The 21,759-nt window shown below is 32.7% G+C and overlaps 1 protein-coding gene across 1 annotated transcript in view; it reads left to right on the forward strand.

Annotated features, from left to right (window-relative positions):
* The first annotated feature begins 7,276 nt into the window (after nt 1–7,276).
* The window catches only part of LOC143062603 (uncharacterized), a 142,496-nt gene continuing 128,013 nt past the window's right edge, over nt 7,277–21,759 (forward strand). The window contains exons 1-6 of the mRNA XM_076234267.1: nt 7,277–7,411; nt 8,419–8,515; nt 10,002–10,035; nt 11,291–11,423; nt 18,774–18,828; nt 19,338–19,444. Of these exons, the coding sequence (XP_076090382.1) occupies nt 11,325–11,423; nt 18,774–18,828; nt 19,338–19,444 (261 nt within the window). The 5' untranslated portion in view covers nt 7,277–7,411; nt 8,419–8,515; nt 10,002–10,035; nt 11,291–11,324. The remainder of the gene's footprint in view (nt 7,412–8,418; nt 8,516–10,001; nt 10,036–11,290; nt 11,424–18,773; nt 18,829–19,337; nt 19,445–21,759) is intronic.

Genomic DNA, 21,759 nt, shown 5'->3' on the forward strand with positions numbered 1-21,759 from the left:
ATCTATGTTCCTTTGGAATTTCAACCAAAGATGAAGAACTGGATCTTCCATCACTGTATTTGATACCACAACTACATAAGTGTCCTTACAAACTACGGTATATTGCTGGGTCTTCCAAGTGCTGCACAAAACATCTTTCTATATAATTAACATCTAGTTTATCAGCAATCAAAGCCGGGCTTCAAAGTTATTGTGAAACTGTTTATTCTGGAGGTGACGTGAATCAGATGTGGATACTAAAAATTCCAAAGATCTTTTAGAGTACATACAATCTAATACTATTTCATCTTGCAATAGTATAAAAAAAAACATTGGACTGTTCTACACTTTACATAAAAGAGGGTCGAAGGATATCAGAGGAACAGTCAAACTCATAAATCGGAAATAAACTGACAACGACATGGCTAAAAATGAAATAGACAAGCAGACAAATAATAGTACACAAGACATAAAATAGAAAACTAAAGACTGAGCAACACGAACCCCACCAAAAACTGGGGGTGATCTCAGGTGCTCTGGAAGGGCAAGCAGATCCTGCTCACATCTGGCACCCGTCGTGTTGCTCATGTTATTACATAAGCATATTTTTGACGACTTGTTTCTTTATTTTAATTAGACTGACTTAATACATGTAGGAACTTCTTAAGACAGATAAGAAGTTAGCAATATCCTTAACTTTTCTGTCCGCCATATAGATGATGTTCTCTCACGAAATCATTCAAAAAATAATTTCACTTATGTGACCTACCGAATCAGACTTTTTACCAGGTTTGTAACATCATGAGCAACACGACGGATGCCACATGTGGAGCAGGATCTGCTTACCCTCCTGGAGCACCTCAGATCACAACCAGTTTTGGTGGGGTTCTTGTAGCTTACTCTTTTATCTTCTATGTTATGTCTTGTGTAATTCTATTTCTCTGTTTGTCATTTTCTTTTAATTTTGCCATAGCGTTGTAAGTTTATTTTCGATCTATGAGTTTGACTGTTCCTCTGGTATCTTTCGCCCCTCTTTAAGGGTCAACCCCTGTATACTTTATTTAATTGAGTGGAAAACAAAAGGGCCTGCAATGGTGTAATTATTCAACAACAACTTTGTCCTATATGAGTTGTACATATATATAAAGTTGAATTCTTTGATTCGTCGTTTTTAAGACACTCCGGCTAACAAATAGGACCTCGTTATTTTAGTAGTATAGATACTGAGTGTCAAACAAACTTTAAGGTTGAATACATCGCATCTAAAGATGGAAAAGGGAAACATAATGAAAATAAATAAGCTATGTTTACTTACTTGATATGCACAGGACTTAAAAAGCCAATACAATCATAAGCATCTAAAATTAATAAAGAAAGACAAAAATCTGAGCTCATCTTAAAAGAAATAAAATATAATGAAAACTGTTGGTATAATTTCAATATGAATAATGATATTTGGTATGATTGCTATGTAGAGAAAATGTCAACATTGTGATGAATTTTGTCATGATAACTACGTTTCGTTGAGGGTTAGTTTGTGAAGATAATATATAAAATTGAGAAAGGAAATGGTGAATGTGTCAAAGCGACAACAACCCGACCATAGAGCAGACAACAGCCGAAGGCCACCAATGGGTCTAGTCTTTTTTTCTACAACACGACGAATCGAATAAAAACTCGTCATATATATATTAGTAAAATAGTATCATGAAGATGCCAGCGTAACTTTGACCATATATAATTGTTACAATACACTTTGTAGCAATAGACACATTTTAGGAGAATAACACACGTACGAATGCAAAAATAGAGTACCAGAATCATTATAAGATATTTTTTTAATAAAGTTGCACATGAAAGAAACTTAAGTTCGAATCAAAACATTGGTAAAGCCAAATCAAATACATAGTTGAAGGGCATTTATACTCAAAATTGTGCAAAACACAGCTACGGCAATCTATATCAAGGGATAAATGAGGTATAATGTCCTTGTACCGATGATTCAATTTAAAAGTTAAACTTTGGACCAGTGTGTTATATCGAAACTACTGGTGTGTTGCATCATTTAAGTTTACAATTCATCTAGAGTTCACAAAAATAAAAGTGTACATGTGCCTGTTCCTTGCTTTAAGCGACCTTTATCATTTATTGTCCAATTTGTGTCTTCCTTCTCATATCACTTATATAAAAAGAGGATATCGTATACAACTCTCTACGGCCATTAAAAATTGAAGTAGAAGTTAGCAGTATAGGTCACTGTACGTCCTTGAACAATGAACAAAACCCAGACCGCATACCATCTATATCGTACCCCTCAATGACATATGAAAAACAATTAAATATGACAGAAATGTACTAACGACAACCACAGAACTACAGGCTGCTGACGGGGGCAGGCGCATATTTAATCTGGCGTTGACAGATATTTTTATGAGCTCAACCATTCCCCTAACCAATGAGAGTGGTGAAACAGCAAAACATAAAAACAAAGTGTAAAGATGGATGGCGATTGCTTGAATACCACTGTCACTCTTAATATAATTATAATCAATTTAACTATTGTCAGTTTATTGTCTTAATTTTGTATGCCATAACCATTTAATGGAAATGTGTTTGTGCTAATAAATATTGTCTATTGTCTTATTAAGTCAACAAAACGCTAACATACACATCTATGTATACTGGTCTAAGAGTAGTACTTCTCGCAGCAACTGGAATCTATTTTCTGATCTGAACTTAATAAAATCATCAATGATTTATTTAGGCAAAAGGGGAGATTTAAAATAACTATAATAATTTTAATTTAATAATAATCTGCATACTATTTGAAAACGTTGTCTGAAAAAAGGAATAATCATTTAACTTTGTATATAAATAATAACAACTTTATATTATGGTTATGGAAATGATTTTACCCTATGCCATCCTATATAATCATTCAATTTAATGTCATATATCTTTTATAAAAATCAATTAACATTATCTGTTGGTAATCATTGAAACAAACTAATATTTGTTTTTACATCAGAGATCATTAAACAAAATGTAAAAATAAGATGTAATATGAGAACAATTAATCACCAGAGATTATAGGACGAACATTTGAATTGTAGGCTCACAGATTGTAGGTCATCGTGCAGCCTTTAACAATGAACATAACCCAATACATTATATGTAATTGGCTATGAAACAATGCTCTGGAATGACAAATAAGCGATAACCTGAAACTGATAACTGTATTGACAAATCAAGGTACCTTTGAGCAGTGCAGATTAATTACATTGTTATTAGGTCTTTCCACTTTTCGTGGAAAGACCTTTTGTTTTTCTTCTGATTATTTTTTTTTTTTTTTTTTTTTTCTTCTGCCGTCTGAGATGCTTTTTTGTCTTACAACATATAGAATGGATTTTTTGGCCAATGATGTTGTACAGTAATGGCGGTTTCGAAACTCACCCTGTGTGACCGAACACTTATTCTTATAGGAGTTATCTCCCTGCGTCCCCTTTTTCTTGTTATCGCTATATCTCTAAAACCGTAAAAGATTTTAGCAAACTGTTTTCACCAAATTGGTCGTCTACTCTTGAGAATGATTTGAATTATTTTGACTTTAGTGATCGGAAGACATTTTAAGGGAGTTATTTCCCTTTGAAAATATAAGATAGGCGATTTGTTGGATCAATTCATACGTTATAAGTCGTAGAGGCCTACAGTCTTTTGATATGAAGTCCTTGGTCCATTTGAAGTTAATTGAGGTCAAGGTCAAAGGTCAAGGTCATGTTCTAAATTTTGAATTTTGCTTGTTATCGTTATACCACAGAAACTGTGACAGTAAATGATATGATGTGTTTGCTAAATAACTGTTTACAATAAGGCGCAACTTCAACCTATTTCAGTCAAAGTGTTTTGGTTAACCCTTATAGGAGTTTTCTCCCCTTATGTATTTCAAATCAGTTTTTCTCCACAACCATACAAGTGATTGACCTCCGGTCTTCCGTTTTGTGTTCACTGACCTATGACCTTGAAATTGAGATCAAGGTCAAAGGTCAAGGTCATGTTATAAATTTTGAATTTTGCTTGTTATCGTTATTCAAAAGAAACTGTTACAGTAAATTATATGATTTGTTTGCCAAATTGCTGTTTACAAAAAGGCGCAACTTCAATCTATTTCAGTCGAAGTGTTTTGGTTAACCCTTATAGGAGTTTTCTCCCCTTATGTATTTGAAATCAGTATTTCTTCACAACCATACAAATGATTGACCTGGGGTCTTTTGATTTGAGATCCCTGACCTATGACCTTGAAATTGAGGTCAAGGTCAAAGGTCAATTTGACATTCTAGATTTTTACCTTTGCTAAAAATAATTTCAAGTCTTCTGCATATACCTATTAGTCTTATTTTTTATATCAATTTGAAGAACCAAATAACATCAACAAGGAGTGACATTTTCTAACATCGTTTTTTAAATTTCATTCTTATTATCGAGGTGGAAAGACCTTCAATTGTTCTCTGAAGAATTGGTTTTTAATTATTTATAACATTATAAACAAAATAAACAATTATAAACTAATAAGGCAATAATGGTTTGTTAGTTGTAGATAGATAGATAGATAGATAATTTTATTAACCAATCATAGTGTTAATTAACCCTATTCATGAAAACAGAAATATTTGTATATAGGACACATGGTTTATTCATATTTTGTATTACATCTAATATGTAATAACTCCTGCCGTTTCATCAACGATACTTAAGATTACAAGAGCGCAAATATTTGTTTTCATTTTACCCTTAATAGTTTACATTTACGCCACTCCCCCTACCAAAACCACAACCAACCAAAGATGGTGTTTAGGATAGAATCATGTACGGCTTCTGATTAGAAGATACATGGTTGGAATTACTTTTATCGAAGACTTATCAAATAAGGTTTAAAACACCCAGAAAATCAATTTAACATTTCACAAAGTATAGAAAATATCTTCCATTTCTGCACGTAGGAGCAATTAAAAATATACCCTTTTTATAAAGCGAAAAAAAATTGTGATTGTAATGCAACACTGGCGTTTCTAGTTACAGGAATTGCTACCCGTTTTCGCTAGTTTATGTAGCGGCTTGTTGAAAAAAAATCGGAACACCTTTGGTACCCTGTCGCTCTTGTAACATTTAAATCCTCTTGGTAATCACATTCAGTTACAATAATTACGAATAAAGGAATTGTGGAGAATACATGTATGTCAATGAAAAAACGCGACATACGCAACCAACATAATCTTAGGGCAACATATCAATAGTAGACCAACATATACCAAACCTTTTATCGTCCCGAGTCTAACTCAGGGGCTGTAATAAGCCTTAATGACACATTTAGAAAAAATATTGAGTTTATGATTTTGGAATTAAAGATAAAAAAATATTTAAAATCTACCCCTTTTCAAATGAAAGGGTCCAATCTTAGGCTCTCAACTTATGTTAACTCCGATATAGGTTATAAAAACGAAAATTAAAATATCACCCAATCTGTCTACACTTGTTACTGTGGCATTGTCCATGGTCAGTTTTCTTTTAACTAAATCTGTTGGATGTATACTGATAGGTTTTGAATCTTTGAAAACACTATTTATTAATTTATTAGTTGTAATTTGCTTTTATCTACCTTTTAGTAACTGTTAGTATTCTAAACTTGGTAGTTTTCATTACATGTCTTTTGTCCTCTGTTAGTTATTTTTTGTGTTTCGTCCCCATCAGATGAGCCAATTCATGTAACAAACTGTGTCATATTCCTCACTTGATACAGGCATTTATTCATATAGAAAATGGTGGATTAAACAGCTAGCTTAACCTCTCACCTGTATGACAGTCGACTAGAATTCCATTATAGTGAAGTAGCAAAGGAAAACGAGTGTATACAAAGCCCAATTCGAACTTCTGATTCAGATTCGAATATATGATGTTCTCCCTAACTTAATATGTCAACATTTGTTTCAAATAATATAGTACTAAGGACTGTGGTGTAACAGATGTCTAAAATTTAACGGAAGGCGGACGTCATATGATAGGGAAAAAACATACTAACCGACGACCTGGTGTGCTAAAAAATAAAATGAATAAATAAACTACAGCAACTATCAACGAGCTATATCGAGGGGAAAAAAACACAAAATGATAGCCAGACGATCATCAAGATATAACATAAGACTATCACTTACGAGTTCAACGACTTTGGACAGGCACATGAATTGGTACCACTATAATATGAAATCTCCACCCTTTCAATCTCGATCGTAATCCCCACTTTTTTAATACTTTATTAAGTTAAAAATCGCGTTCGAATATAAAGTTAAGGCTTACCTTGAATCTGTAAAAATCATCATTATAAAGAATAGAAAAAAAAATAATATACCGTTCTGAATTGTTTAAATCAGAAAGAAGGTTTAAGTATACGTAAATTCTCCTTTCAAGCATAACTCTGACAGCATTGTTGACTTTTTGGCAAGTTGTACATTATGTGTGTGTCTTAGATTTGGTAATACCAAGTAAGATTTTTTTATGTAATATAACAAATGATTTCATGGTATTTTCTGCTTGTCCATCAAGAAAATTTAATAAAAAAAAAAAACCTTTTATTTTTGTATTTGAGGTACATGTGTGCATTTTAAAATTTGAGACCTGAATAAGTTTCACGTACATCACATAATTGAAGAAAACTTTAAAAAAAAAAGTTTTAAAAAAGAAATAGTGAAAATTAAAAGGACCGTTGTGAAAATGAGAATATTTTTTTATTTCTCAATTTCATTTTTTCACTTATTCTATATAAAAAAAAGTTTTAATGTTAGTTCCGGCGAAAAAAAATTTAATAAGATTCAACGAATTAGCGAATCCCATAAACGAAGCGATATGTTTTCCCATCGCAGGACATAAAAAAATGTTATTTGCTCACGAAAAATGATAATTTAATATAAATGTAAACACAATTATCTTAAACATTGCAAACTTGTATGATTTCTCATAACATATATTTTAATGTCTAACTGCTACAAATATACAATTGAGATTTAAACTCCAGTCTAAAACTTTCAGTAAATAATTTTGATAATTTCATTAAAGGTACAAAATATTTAGTTGCATATATATGGTGGGTAGATATTTAAATGTCTGGGTACAGTACATAGATTTATAATGGTTCATTTACTTTAAAAGTGACCTTCCTGTTACTTATATTAAACTTAATAAGTCGTTTCTCGGAACCGTACAAAATCATTCAGAGACATTTGTAGAGGAGACGATGGATCGTTTTCGGTCCATTTTCCTCTGTTTATTTGTTACTCAGACTTTCGGAAATTTTATAAAATTTCGAAGCGGTTATGAATACCTTTATCATTATAATTCGGATTCCGTTATTGAAGAACTAGATACTTTTCGAACAAATGCAAAGGTACGTACAATAGTTTAATATGTTTTTTTTGCTCATCTTGAAGCTTAAACTTATTTTCTATCTACTTAAGTTTTATTTTATTGATGAGTACTTTGCCTGTATTTTCCCTCTACCTCGTGCCAAGTTGTTGTAATATAGTATGTCAATCCACTGTTCATTCAGTAGAAGGATGGTCGATCATCAAACAATGAAGGAAAAATCTCAAATCTTAAATATTTCTGTTTTGGGTCAAGCTTTGCAATTAAGTTTTATATCACTGACTCAGGAGCTTCATGTCAATTTAATATTTTTGCACTTTTATTTTTGGGGTGGAGGGGGTTTGGGGGGGGGCAATTTTTTAAAGTTACGTTAATTTTCAAATGTCTTCATAACACTCGGAGAAAAAAATGGACATCTTTCCTGTGACCGTTGCCTACCTTCATCACTGAAATGTAAATATTATAAAAATAAGAAGATGTGGTATGATTTCCAATGAAATTTACCGAAGTTCAAAACAATTTACGAAAACGACAACCATACATTCACTGAACTACAAGCTTCCTGTTTTTTGGATAGGCACATAACAAATGTGGCTAGGTAAAATATGTTTGTGAGCGCTCAATCCTCTCCGTAACTTGTGACTGCGGTGTTAAAGCTCACTACAAAACGCACTGTAATAATCAGTTGCAATTTGCCAAACTCAAAAGATTGATTTGTTTTCTTTGAGTTTCCAGCCGAAATTGGGAGAAGACTGTACAAGTTTGATTAACTTTTGCATATGTCGGTGATTCTCCACGGGCCATCCGGCTTCCTTCCCCTGTAAAAACTGCCCGCTATGATATGGCCCATAGTGCTGAAGTGGCAAAAAACACTAACAATCAATCATCAATTATTCTTTTCATTTATTCCATTGCATTTTTTTTTAATCAGACAATAATTACTTTGAAATTGTGGAAAGCTTTAATTTAAAATCGAAGGTTCGTGACATCTGTAATAGACCTATATATATGCACTCCTATTTCTTACAGATCAGTTTTACAGCAATACAAGACGGACATGAATTTCAGGAAATTCTTCTGAAGATTTATTCATTCTCTTTCAAGCCAGGAGAACACAAGTCAGCTCGTAAGTTTGCCGTGTATATAGAAGATAAAAATAGATTTGTTGCAGATTTTGAGTTAACCATAATGACAGAAAATATTAAATTGGCTGTTTAACTCAAAAATCATTAGGGGACGATCATTTCATTTTCTTAGGTGAGTGTATTTTGAAAATGAATATCCTGGACAGATGAGAGCTAAAAATAAATAATCTTGAATAAGACAGTTAGCAAATGAATATTCTGCAACTCAGGAGTAAAGAAAAAATTCGCGAAATAAATAAGCATGCATAGAAACTTGTTATGAAAATGCTCTGTGTTTATATAGTCAATCCGCAAAAAAAAACTCCTCCCCAGAAAATTAAATTCCCCTTACAAGACTGGATTTTTAATTGATGGACCAATACATAAATATCAGAATTTATTTATAACATGTATATATTTACTTTGAGAGTGACAGATATACACGATTTTACCAGATAAAGTTCAACATTAAGTGTTTTTATAACGTACTTGAAAGAGTTGTATATTGTTGATCGAGGTGGAAGTTACCAAAGGTATAGCCAAACTCCAAGGAAATAGTTTTCCGTTGAATATCTTCTTATGTCCTCAGTCAGGATATCAATATTTACTATTATTATATTAAAACATCTTTATTCTTCAATTGTATGAATTAAAACTTATTTTGCATTCGGTATTATTGGGGGTATCCAAGTAATCACATAAGCACAAATTTTTGACCAATATAATAGCATAACCATTAATAATTTGTTTTAACAAGATAATCAAATAAACAAAAATACAGTCCTATCTTATCAAATAAATATTTTGTCTGGTAATCAAGTTATCACTGTAAATAACGGCAAAGTAGTATAAACACATAAAGCAGGCTCGTGGGATTTGTAAAAAAGTTGTAGAGCCATTTACGTGTCTAGCCGAGGAATATATAACTCTGTCTTTTTGTGTAATTCCTGCTCTAGTAGTATGTATCATCATATGTACACTGAATGTATAAGCCTCTATTACTTGTCAATACAACCAATTATCTTCAATACCTTTCCGCCTTTGCAATGGTACGCAATGAGAATGTTCTTATATTGTCGGGTAACATTCCAAGGCGCATTTTAATTCCATTGGCTATTGAATTTATTCATGTGTTTTTTTTATTTCAAATTTGAATACAAATGAATGTAAGACATTAAACAATTACGCGACTTTTAACAATATTTTATGTTTTGCACGCTAAGAGTTGTTTCTCTGACTTGAATGCGTTTTTTTTTTTTATAATATTAACCCTTGACCTTATATTACATGGTAGTAACAAAACGTACGTTTTTGTGACAATCTGCGTTAAACTGTGACATTTTTCAGCCATCTGTTCAATTCAAGTAAAAATTATATCACACTATTGCTTTAGTTGTATACAATTAAAACAAGTTCTTACTAAAAAAATGCAAGTACATTTGTACATAGAAAAAGATGAACTGATCATAAAACACACTTTTTTCGCAGGTAATAACAATGGTGACCTTGATTTTTCTAAATGGTAAGTCATGATTATGTTCTGTTTATATTTAATAAACCTTTTTCAGGGGGAAATGGTGATAAGAATTGTTTCCTTTCTTATGTTGATATGCAATGTTTGTCGAGTATAGACACATTTCATTGTAAATCCTAAAGAAATTTACCGACGGTCATTAGATTCGATATCTGCACAATTTCCGGAAGATTTTTTTCATCAGTATTGCAGAAAACATTGGAATCTTAAACTGTTTAAAATGTATATATTCACAGTTTAGAAATAAGGAGATGTACTATGATTGTCAATGAGATTCACATACACATAAGAGTTCTTAGATGACGTGGATCCTAAAAACGATGTAGACCAGCATATGACCATGAACTATGAACGCCATCGATATCGTATAGTAATGCAGCTATAAAAGGTCCCAACATGACAACCGATTATTGACTTAAAAGAAATGAAATAACCCATGGCATCCAAGTATGACAGACAGCAACCACCGATAATCCATGATTTAAATGCTCTAGACTTATTTAGAACAGGCAAACAAATATGGCGCGGTTCAACACATTACAATAGATTTGGAATATTAATTGAACAGATAATTTTAAAACATAAACATACAAGTGAAGTGCAAGAAGCATGATTAATAATTATATGGTTAATGATGCAAACTAACTATATTTACGTCTTTTCCCACTAATCAAGATGCTTTTGATTGAGGACAATATTGAAGAAAAGCTATTAAAGAGGCGTGAAAGATACCAGAGGGACAGTGAAACGCAGTAGACGCTATGGCTAAAAAAAAAAGACAAACAGACAAATAATAGAACACTATACACAACATAGAAAACTAAAAACGAAAAGACTAAGCAGAGGCGGATTTAGGGAGGGGGCCAGGGTCCCCCTTTTTGGGAAAAAATTTGGTTGCTTATATAGGGAATCACTGAAGCGTGACTGGAGCGGGCCCTTTTTAGGTCAGTCAGTGGGCCCCACTTATGAAAATTTCTGGATCCGCCACTGCTAAGCAACACAAACCCACCAAAAACAGGTGCTCCGGAAGAATAAGCAGATCCTGCTCCACATGAGACACCCGTTTGAAATCACAAAACATTAAAATGGCCATTGACTCATTTGATTCCCGTGCCCATGCCCGACATTAATTGATGCCTTCCAAAATGTATGAAGAACTTAAAAAACACGGTTTCAACCAATGTGTTGCAACGTAAAGCTTAATGTATTGGAAATTGTGTTTGCTATATTTCCATTTAACTAGGTTTTCTTTCGACATAACACCACATGGAGAGATAATGCGAGTGTACCATCCAGCTAATGAACATACTGATGTACTAACTGCAAAGAAGGGTTTTGTTTCACTTTTAGCAGCTAAACTTCATTATGAAAAAGAGGTAAGAAGGAAGAGAAATAAACGGTATCCATATAGGAGTATAATATAATGATAATAATAATAAATACTTTATTGTATACAGTGATTTAACTACAATTTTGTTAACTTCCTTTTTTCTGAATATTTTTTTGTGTTTAAAATTTTCTGGTCAATTGAAAGTATACATTATTGTAATTGGCGGCATTTTATTCGAGGTTGCCAGTGGTTGTCTGTGTGATGTCACCCTTTATTTTATTGATTTGTATTTACATTGTGTCATATAGGAATATAGATCAAATGTATCCGTTCGTTTGGTTGTTTTAATATGTCTGTTGATTGAGTTAAAGTGATATTTTATAGTTTGCCTTTCTAAGTTGTGATGTTACACCATTGTTTCAGGTTGAGACCCACTATAGACCCCACTATATGACCGATTTGGTGAATAAACATTCTATTTTTATAATATAATTTTGTCTTGTTCTAAAAAAAGTTCTATGTTTTCATGTTTTTAGTGATGATCCTTTTGTACTGGATTTTATACTGAATAAGATTAGTTAGTTAGTTACGAGTTATTATATTCTGTATGATGCACACGTGTTTCTCTTCCCTCCACATATCGGCCCCAGTTGCAGCCGACAGAAAAATCCAACTGAATTTGGGAAAAAAGGGAATATTTCCATAGGGAAACTTTGTACTTTTGAAAAAGGTTGATCCTGTTCGTATACTTTCATATATTCAAAAGATTCAACATAAGCATATGGTGCACGATTTTCGATCAATACAATAGAATACCGGGCCGAGGCCTAGGCTACGGGACCGGCCCGTCTGTATCCGCGGATAAACGGACCTCGGGGGGGCCACTTCAAACTTTTTTTGGTAGGGGTGAGCAGCTGAGACATCAAGTACCCCACCCTTTTCATATATTTTGTTTATCAAAAATATATACCTTGTCATATATTAATGAACAAAAAACAGACCTATAGATATATTTGGACATTTTTCATCTTCTTGTACATTAGTATTTACAAAAAATTTTGCGGTCCCGCTCATTTTACGTTCTTGTTTAGAAGCAACGCAGTCGCAATAATCACACCTTGCTTTTCCAATAAATTCTTCACTCCTCTATTTGCCAATGCTATTTGCCCCTTTTATATCTTTAATTATGAAGAAATTTCAATTTCAAAAGACAATAACATATGTTTTGTCAGATAAATGTAGTAATACTTCAGATAGTATCACTTTTACTGAGTTTAACATTAATTAAAAACTGATTTGCCGTTCCCTCTTGAAGGACGCTGACACTATGCTATGGAATTTTTTTTAAAATGTTTTATGTATACAAACCTTTCAATGTTAATTAGGTGGAAATGTCAAAATGATTGGATTTATTGCATCTATAACTAACCTCAGATTGAATAAATAGAGTTTAATTGGTTTGACAAATAGCTGATGCATTTACGACTGTGGTTTAACCGCATCAAAAATAAATACGAACATTTGATTAGTTTCAGATACTTATGATATAATCCAGCAAGTGATAATATCAACCTATTGATATATTTAATCTGAATTTCTCACCCTTTTCATATATCATGAAGCATGAAATAGTGACCTATTCCAGCGGCTCATCCCTACCAGTCATTACATAGGAAGTGGCCCCCCCGAGAAACGGACAGAAAGTCATAGCCAAAACTCACAGACCACAGAGTCATAAATTTGATAGGACAAAAAGTAGATTGTCCCTCTCTTCGAGAGAAGCTTTACTGTGATAGTCGAGTTTGGTATATTTTTACCCCGTTATTGATATGATTTCAAACACCTGTGATAATACTCAATATTTCCTAATTTCCATTTCCTTGTCAGGGGCGGATCCAGCCATTTTAAAAAGGGGGGGTTCCTAACCCAGGACAAAGGGGGGTTCCAATTACATGTCCCCATTCAAATACATTGATCGTCCAAAAAAATGGGGGGGGGGGGTTCCAACCCCGGAAACCCCCCTCTGGATCCGTGCCTGCTTGTTGATTTTGCTATTTGGCTTTTTTTGGTGCAAAATAGAGACAGAACGCAGTGTCCATTATATATTAAAAACAGGAGATTTGCATACAACAACGACCTGAGTCTGAGTCTAGAAAATCATTGTTTTTTATTTTAGCTTGCCGAGAATGAAAGTAGAATGTAATAAATGATAAAAAAAGTGGAATATCTAGACCAAGAATTACAATTATAAAGAAAAGGTTGTGATCGTTGATAATCATGATAGTACTCTAGTTCAGGGAAAGCTTGTTCGCGACCTAGAATTCTGAGTGGGTCAAGCGTTTAATTAAAATTCATGCGAGAATATGCGAGATTTGGATGAACTGGGGGCAAAGTCATATAATATGGTACACATCAATATTTGATGTTTATTAGGATGCCCGCGGCTTTCCCGTTTACCTGTGAAGTCATTGAGTGTAACCTGTTTTGTTTTTGTTCATGTTTATGTTTAATATAAAAGTAAAATAAAAAATATTGTGAAAAATTTTGAGACACAGTGTTTGAAAATTACGGGAGAAAATAGTAAAGAAATTTTAAAGAAACTTGAAAATTACAGCTTGCAAATAACGAAAAACGAAATGTTTGATAAAGAAGGAACAAGGGCCTTCAAGTCCCTGGAAGCGTTAAGAACTTTGAGGAAGTTTAAGTGCAGAAATATCATCTTTTGCCATTGAGAATAATTTCCAGAAACATGCTGCTGTAATGGCATTATTATAAATTGCCAAAATAGTTTATCATAATCATACAACGGTGACACTACATAAATTATTCTCTTTAGCTTGTGTCGGGCGGATATAGATAAACAATTTAAACCATATGATTGTCACGTAAAACAGAGTTTTTTGAAAAGTTGTTGCTGGTCATAACACATAGTCGATATCATGAATGATATGTGATGTATTCAATAAAAAATAACCGTCATGGCTTTATAAATGTTATTTTAATACAAACGCAAAAATTGAAAATTATTTTGCCGTATATTGGGGGGGGGGGGGGGTTTAGGGGCTTAAAAACTCGAAATCCCGAGGTCACGATTTAAATAAAGTTAAATCCCGAATACGAAAATTTGAAAAAAAGAATTCCCGGAACCTCAAAGGGGTTAATCCCTAAATCCTGAACTTAAAAACACCCGATCCGGGAGTCCCGATAAAAGTCCTATCCCCCCTCTATATTGGTATGACGTTGGCGTTGGCGTCGTTGTCGGCGTCCAAAGACATTTGGTTTTCGCACTATGACTTTAGTCTAAGTGAATAGAAATCTATGAAATTTTAACATAAGGTTTATGAACATAAAAGTAAGGTTGGGATTGATTTTGGGAGTTTTGATCCCAACAGTTTAGGAACTAGGGGCCAAAAAGGGCCCAAATAAACATTTTTCTTGATTTTCGCACAATTACTTAAGTATAAGTAAACAGAAATCTATGAAATTTTAACATAAGGTTTATGACCACAAAAGGAAGGTTTGGATTGATTTTGGGAGTTTTGGTCCCAACAGTTTAGGAACTAGGGCCAAAAAGGGTCCAAATAAGCATTTTTCTTGGTTTTCGCACAACTACTTTAGTATAAGTAAATAGAAATCTATGAAATTTTAACACAAGGTTTATGACCACAATAGAAAGGCTGGGATTCATTTTGGGAGTTTGGTCCCAACAGTTTAGGAATTAGGGTCCAAAAGGGTCCAAAATAAAACTTTGTTTGATTTCATCAAAAAATGAATTATTGGGGTTCTTTGATATGCCAAATCTAACCGTGTATTTAGATTCTTAATTTTTGGTCCTGTTTTCAAATTAGTCTACATTAAGGTCCAAAGGGTCCAAAATTAAAGTTAGTTTGATTTTAACAAAAATTGAATTCTTGGGGTTCTTTGATATATATGCTGAATCTAAACATGTTCTAAGATTTTTGATTATGGGCCCAGTTTTCAAGTTGGTCCAAATCAGGGTCCAAAATTAAACTTTGTTTGATTTCAACAAAAATTGAATATATGGGGTTCTTCAATAGGCAGTTATTTCACTCATAAATTGTAAAGACCTCCTTGCTTTGGACAAGACGACATTCAGTGTTGTTGTGTTATTTACTTTTGTCTGGGGGGGGGTCTTTTTTTCTAAATTAATTGTAATATAACAATATTTTTTTCACATTTAGTATCATTCATCTACCTATTAATGTGTATTTTCTGACACAAAAATAAATATACGACAGAACTGTTCATTATAAGTATGTAATAAAATGCCAAGTTATATTTTATTGAGGCACCCACAGGAACCTTCCGAGAATGCTGCCATCAACCACAAGAAAAGAAATAGATAATAACGGACCATCTTAACCCAAAACGAGCCTTAAGGAGGAAAAGAACAGTGATAGGAAATTATTTCTGTCTAACAGAATTCATTTGAAATTAAATGCACCCGATTTCGTATTCTTCAAATTCAATCTGATGCTCCCGAAAATATGTTAATCAAACATACAACCCTCGAGATACAACCCCTTTTACAGATTACTGGCCATTCCCGATAGTTTGATGAACAAGCATATAGTTAAAATTCAACATAGACTAGTGATATTTATACTTTGTCCTTTACTCTTGGCAACCGAAACATTTTACAGCATTCCTGACGCGATTGGAAGCAGTACCTCTGGCCAAGGGAAGCCAGTCGAAATGGTACGGAATTGCTGATAAAATGTCGTCTATTTTGGGGAAGAAAGTTAACAGAACACACAACCTATACAGTCTATACACAGCCTGACAACTTATTGTATTATTCTTTCCACATGCAAGAGGACAAACACATGTTGGCAGAATAATTTTAACAAACATTTTCACAACAAAAACATTTTATTTTAATTTCTTTTTATAGTTTATTTACATACTTACAATGAACTTTCACTTTCACTTTCAGTTGCTATTAATAACATTACTTACCATTGTAACATTGTGAGGTTTAAATTTTAACAACCCGATTTTGTACTTCAGCATGATTTTATGTATTGTTTTTATCCTGATGACGGCACCGAAACATGTCGATCAATAAATTTCTGCAGCAGTCCCTAAAGTGTTGTTGTTATAAGACTCTCTACATTATATATATATATATGTGTGAAAATTTACTTTATGAAGATACAAAAAAAAAATATCTTTTATTCTGTTTAAAATCTCATTGAAATTAATTAGATATTATGTATACAATATTATGTATTCTTCACAATATGTCAAAATAAAATGCTGAACGACCCTGATCCCCCTCCTTTCAAAAATTGTCGATATCTGATGCATTTGAATTGGTAAGCACTATATAACTTTATGTAAATTTAATACATGCATGCAACCAGGGCTAGCATTTTGAACATATATTTTAACGGTACCTAACTATCAGAACATGATTATAATTATTAAGGGTATATTAATTGTGTCCAACTGTCGCCTGGTGAGATTAATAGTTTAAGGTAAAACTTTATGATACCATACATGCCATATGGCCTAGGTGTTGATTGACTTTTATTTTTATGACTTAAGATCAGTGCCTAAGATATGGTAATGAAATAGCACCGTGCCTTCTTGAATATATAGACGATCTGATAAGTGAACATCACAGCATGAATCGGTACATTTTTTGATTGAAGGTGACACTCAAAGTCAGGTGACATATCAAATTGTTCCTTTTGTAATTAAGATTAATTAACATAACGGTCAAAATAGTCTATTTTAATATGTCAGTGTAATCTTCAGCTTTAGAAAAATGTAACAAACTTTGTATTTATAAACGATCGCGATATAAACTAGTATTTGATATTGAAATATACTTAGATTTTCATTGTAATGTATCTATATTAACAAAATTGCTTAGCTGCACAATTAGATTAAATGTTGAAGTTGGTCGTTATCTAAATACTCAAAGAGAAAATATAATTTGTATATATTGCTATATGAATGTTTTGGAGGATGAATACCATTTTGTTTTATCATGTCCAGAGTATAGATCTGTGGTGTGCATATAAAATGTTTACCTTTATTCTACTGTTCTTGGCCAAATCGGCACAAGTTAGATAATTTATTGCAAAATCATTCTAAATCTCTGACAGTAAAACTATGTAAATATTTAAATGCAGCTTGGAAAATTATATCACATATATTGTCATAATATTATTGTATACTCTGTAACTACTGTTCTCTGCTGTCTTTTGTTTGTCATATATTGTATATATTTTTGTTTGCCATAGCATGTATATACATATGCTTCTTGCAAATAAAGTATTCATTAATCTGACTACAGTAATAACGATGCCAATCTGATAAAACAATAAACTGATAATGCCCCCAGTTCATCAAATCTTGTATCTAATTAGTAGATAACGCAAAATCATGATCGATCTTTCACATGCACATTGTTTCCCTGAACTAGAGAATTGTATTTTACAAGTATTTAGGCACATGAAAATATAGAAAAATCATTTATCAGGATATAAGTGTATTTTGGTTCACTGATGGCTGAAAAATGTATAAAATCAGCGAAAATTGAGTGCAAACAAATTAAATGTAAATCTCCTGTTTTGAATAGACACTGCTTTCTGTATCTATATCCTACCTTAGTCTATAATTGGTCATCATGTCGGTTCGTTCATACTTTGTTATTGTAGTTGTCACACAGGAAAACTCAGCAATGATGTCACCCACTAATACCAGCGTACAAAATAAGTGCAAAATAAGTGCAAAATAAGTTTTTTCTACTCTTCTAAATAAAAAAAAACAAAATTCTATAGGTATGTTTTCATTGTTATTTGTAAGTATTGTAAAAAAATGCAGATTTTCTAATGGCTATTTCTAACCTGACTTCTGAATGCCCAAAAACATTCAAGAACTTAAGAAAATCCCTCTTCCAGTCTCCATTGCTTTGTTTACATTCCTTTAAGCGCCATTAATCTTAATGGCAGACCAAACAGGCCAAGCAAATTATAATTTATAGAATTTCAAAATGACAAGCATCTTATGTCTTTGAGCAATTTTCATGTGAAAAAAAACATCCAAAATGAAAGAAAAATTTGGGAAATTTAACTAACAATGTTGATGCCATAAAAATGTAATACATTAATTCTTCACAACCCTACAGAATGATGATTCTGAAAGTGCTGGAAACTTAATAGAGTGGGGATACAGAGTATCACAAACACATGCACCTTCTATATGGTAAATGACATCATAAAGGCGTGCAAACTTGACGATCTTTTCCTGTGAAAAACATGATTCCAAAAATGACATATCCTTGGCCTATCACTAAAAATGAAAATACTTAGCTTTTAAAAGTATAAGATTGAAATAAATTTTTATACATTTTATTTTTAAGAATGAACAATCCAGCACTAAATGGAGTTACAAAACAGAAGAGTTTGGAAATGAAGGTAATTCTGAACAATTATGATATCTAAGTTGGTTGAAACTACACCAAATAGGTAGTGTCATTAAAATATTTTCCCTTTGAGGTTATGCTGTGTTAGCTATTGAGTTAAACATGTTATAAACTTTGATAAAAACTAAGGATATATATGTTTGAAATAATCCTAACACATTTCAAGACTTTATGAATTTAGTTTACTTGATAGTACATATAATAGATAAGAAATCAAAGTGGGGCATCCATCCATAACACAGTATCAATACATGCACAGCAAAAACAAAAAAGGCAGAGGAACAAATCTTTTATTGATATTTGTTAGCTAACTTTGCTGGGCAAAGAGTTCGACATACTTTGTAACATGTTTAAGATGTAACACCACCAGCTAAATGTATAAGCCTTGAACAACATACATTCTCTTCTTTTTATCTTACTTATTGGAGTAAACCTTTTTTCCAGGCTAGTTCAGTAGAAACTGAATTAAAATGTCAAGCTAAATATGTCTTGCTTTTTCAGGGCATCATAATGCTACATATTCAGTTATCAGGACACCTACTGGTATTGAATTTAAAAAGACAAGACAAAGTACTCCAATACCAAATGCCAAAGGACGTCACATGAAGGTAAATTACCCCTCGTATTGTTGTATTTTTATATCAGAGGATCATACATCACAGTACATTCACCGGTATAGATATATAGCTTTTAGATAGGACTTACAATTTACTTAACGATCCGGTTGTCAACCAGTTTTGAAACCTTATTTTCCATTGTTTTGTGATTGTTTTATAGAGATATTAGATAGCAATGAACAAGGAAATCTTGATTCCTGTTACGTTTACTTATATTACAAAGGTTACAAGGGTATATCATGTGTTTTTTAGCTCACCTTTCCTAAAAGGAAAAGTGAGCTTTTGCCATCACTTGGCGTCCGTCGTCGTCCGTCGTCGTTGTCGTAAACTATTTCAAAGGTCTTCTTCTCTGAAACTACTGAACCAATTTAAACCAAACTTCATCTGATTGATTCCTAGGGTATCTAGAATAAAGTTTGTGTTTTAATTCCCATTTCACAAAAAACATGGCCGCCATGGCTAAAAATAGAACAAAGGGGTAAAATGCAGTTTTTGGCTTATAACTCAAAAACCAAAGCATTTAGAGCAAATATGACAGGGGTGAAATTGTTTATCAGGTCAAGATCTAACTGCCCTGAAATTTTCAGATGAATCGGACAACCCGTTGTTAGGTTGCTGCCCCTGAATTGGTAATTTTAAGGAAATTTTTGCTATTTTTGGTTATTTTCTTGAATATTATTATAGATAGAGATAAACTGTAAATAGAAAAAATGTTCAGCAAAGTAAGATTTACAAATAAGTCAACAGGTCCAAAATGGTCAGTTGACCCCTTTAGGAGTTATTGCCCTTTATAGTCAATTTTTAACCATATTTCGTAAATCTTAGTTATCTTTTACAAAAATCTTCTCCTCTGAAAGTACTTGGCCAAATTTAACCAAATAAGGCCAAAATCATAAGGGTATCTAGTTTAAAAATTGTGTCTGGTGACCCGGCCAACCAACCAAGATGGCTGCCATGGCTAAAAATAGAACATAGAGGTAAAATGCAGTTTTTGGCTTATAACTCAAAAACCAAAGCAATAAGAGCAAATCTGACATGAGGTAAAATTGTTTATTAGGTCAAGATCTAACTGCCCTGAAATTTTCAGATGAATCGGACAACCCGTTGTTAGGTTGCTGCCCCTGAATTGGTAATTTTAAGGAAATCTTTGCTATTTTTGGTTATTTTCTTGAATATTATTATAGATAGAGATAAACTGTAAATAGAAAAATTTTTCAGCAAAGAAAGATTTACAAATAAGTCAACAGGTCCAAAATGGTCAGTTGACCCCTTTTGGAGTTATTGCCCTTTATAGTCAATTTTTTACCATTTTTCGTAAATCTTAGTTATCTTTTACAAAAATCTTCTCCTGAAACTACTGGACCAAATAAAATCAAACTTGGCCACAATCATCATTGGGGTATCTAGTTTAAAAATTGTGTCCAGTGACCTGGCCAACCAACCAAGATGGCCGCCATGGCTAAAAATAGAACATAGGGGTAAAATGCAGTTTTGGGCTTATAACTTAAAAACCAAAGCATTTAGAGCAAATCTGACAGTGGGAGAAATTGTTTATCAAGTCCAGATCTATCTGCTCTAAAATTTTCAGATGAATTAGACAACTGGTTATTAGGTTGCTGCCCCTGAATTGGTAATTTTAAGGAAATTTTGCTGTTTTTGGTTATCTTGAATACTGTTGTAGATAGAGATAACCTGTAAACAGCAATTATCGTTCAGAAAAGTAAGATTTACAAATAAGTCAACATGACTGAAATGGTCAATAGACCCCCTAAGAAGTTATTGTCCTTTATAGTCAATTTTTAAAAATTTTCATAAAATTTGTAAATTTTTACTTACATTTTCCACTGAAACTACTTGGCCAAGTTCATTATAGATAGAGATAATTGTAAGCAGCAAGAATGTTCAGTAAAGTAAGATGTTCAAACACATCACCATCACCAAAACACAATTTTGTCATGAATCTATCTGCGTCCTTTGTTTAATATTCACATATACCAAGGTGAGAGACACAGGCTCTTTAGAGCATCTAGTTTTGTGGTTCTCTCCACATGCTCCAGGGGCTTCTGCTTGCCATCATGTTATAGCCTAGAATGATAAAAAATGGCATTAAACACCATTTATTGGTTAATTTTTTCAATCATTAATCTGTTGGTTATTTTAAAGCAGCTAACAGGCATGACAGGTTGAGACTTCTTTTTGAGGATTCAAAAATTATTTAAAGCTAAGATGGGTCATATTGATTAGGTATGATGGCCATGGTTTGAATTCTTGTTGATTCTTGTAACTTAAAAATGTTTATATTTATA

The sequence above is a fragment of the Mytilus galloprovincialis genome, chromosome 2 (assembly GCF_965363235.1).
Source record: "Mytilus galloprovincialis chromosome 2, xbMytGall1.hap1.1, whole genome shotgun sequence".
Taxonomy (NCBI): domain Eukaryota; kingdom Metazoa; phylum Mollusca; class Bivalvia; order Mytilida; family Mytilidae; genus Mytilus; species Mytilus galloprovincialis.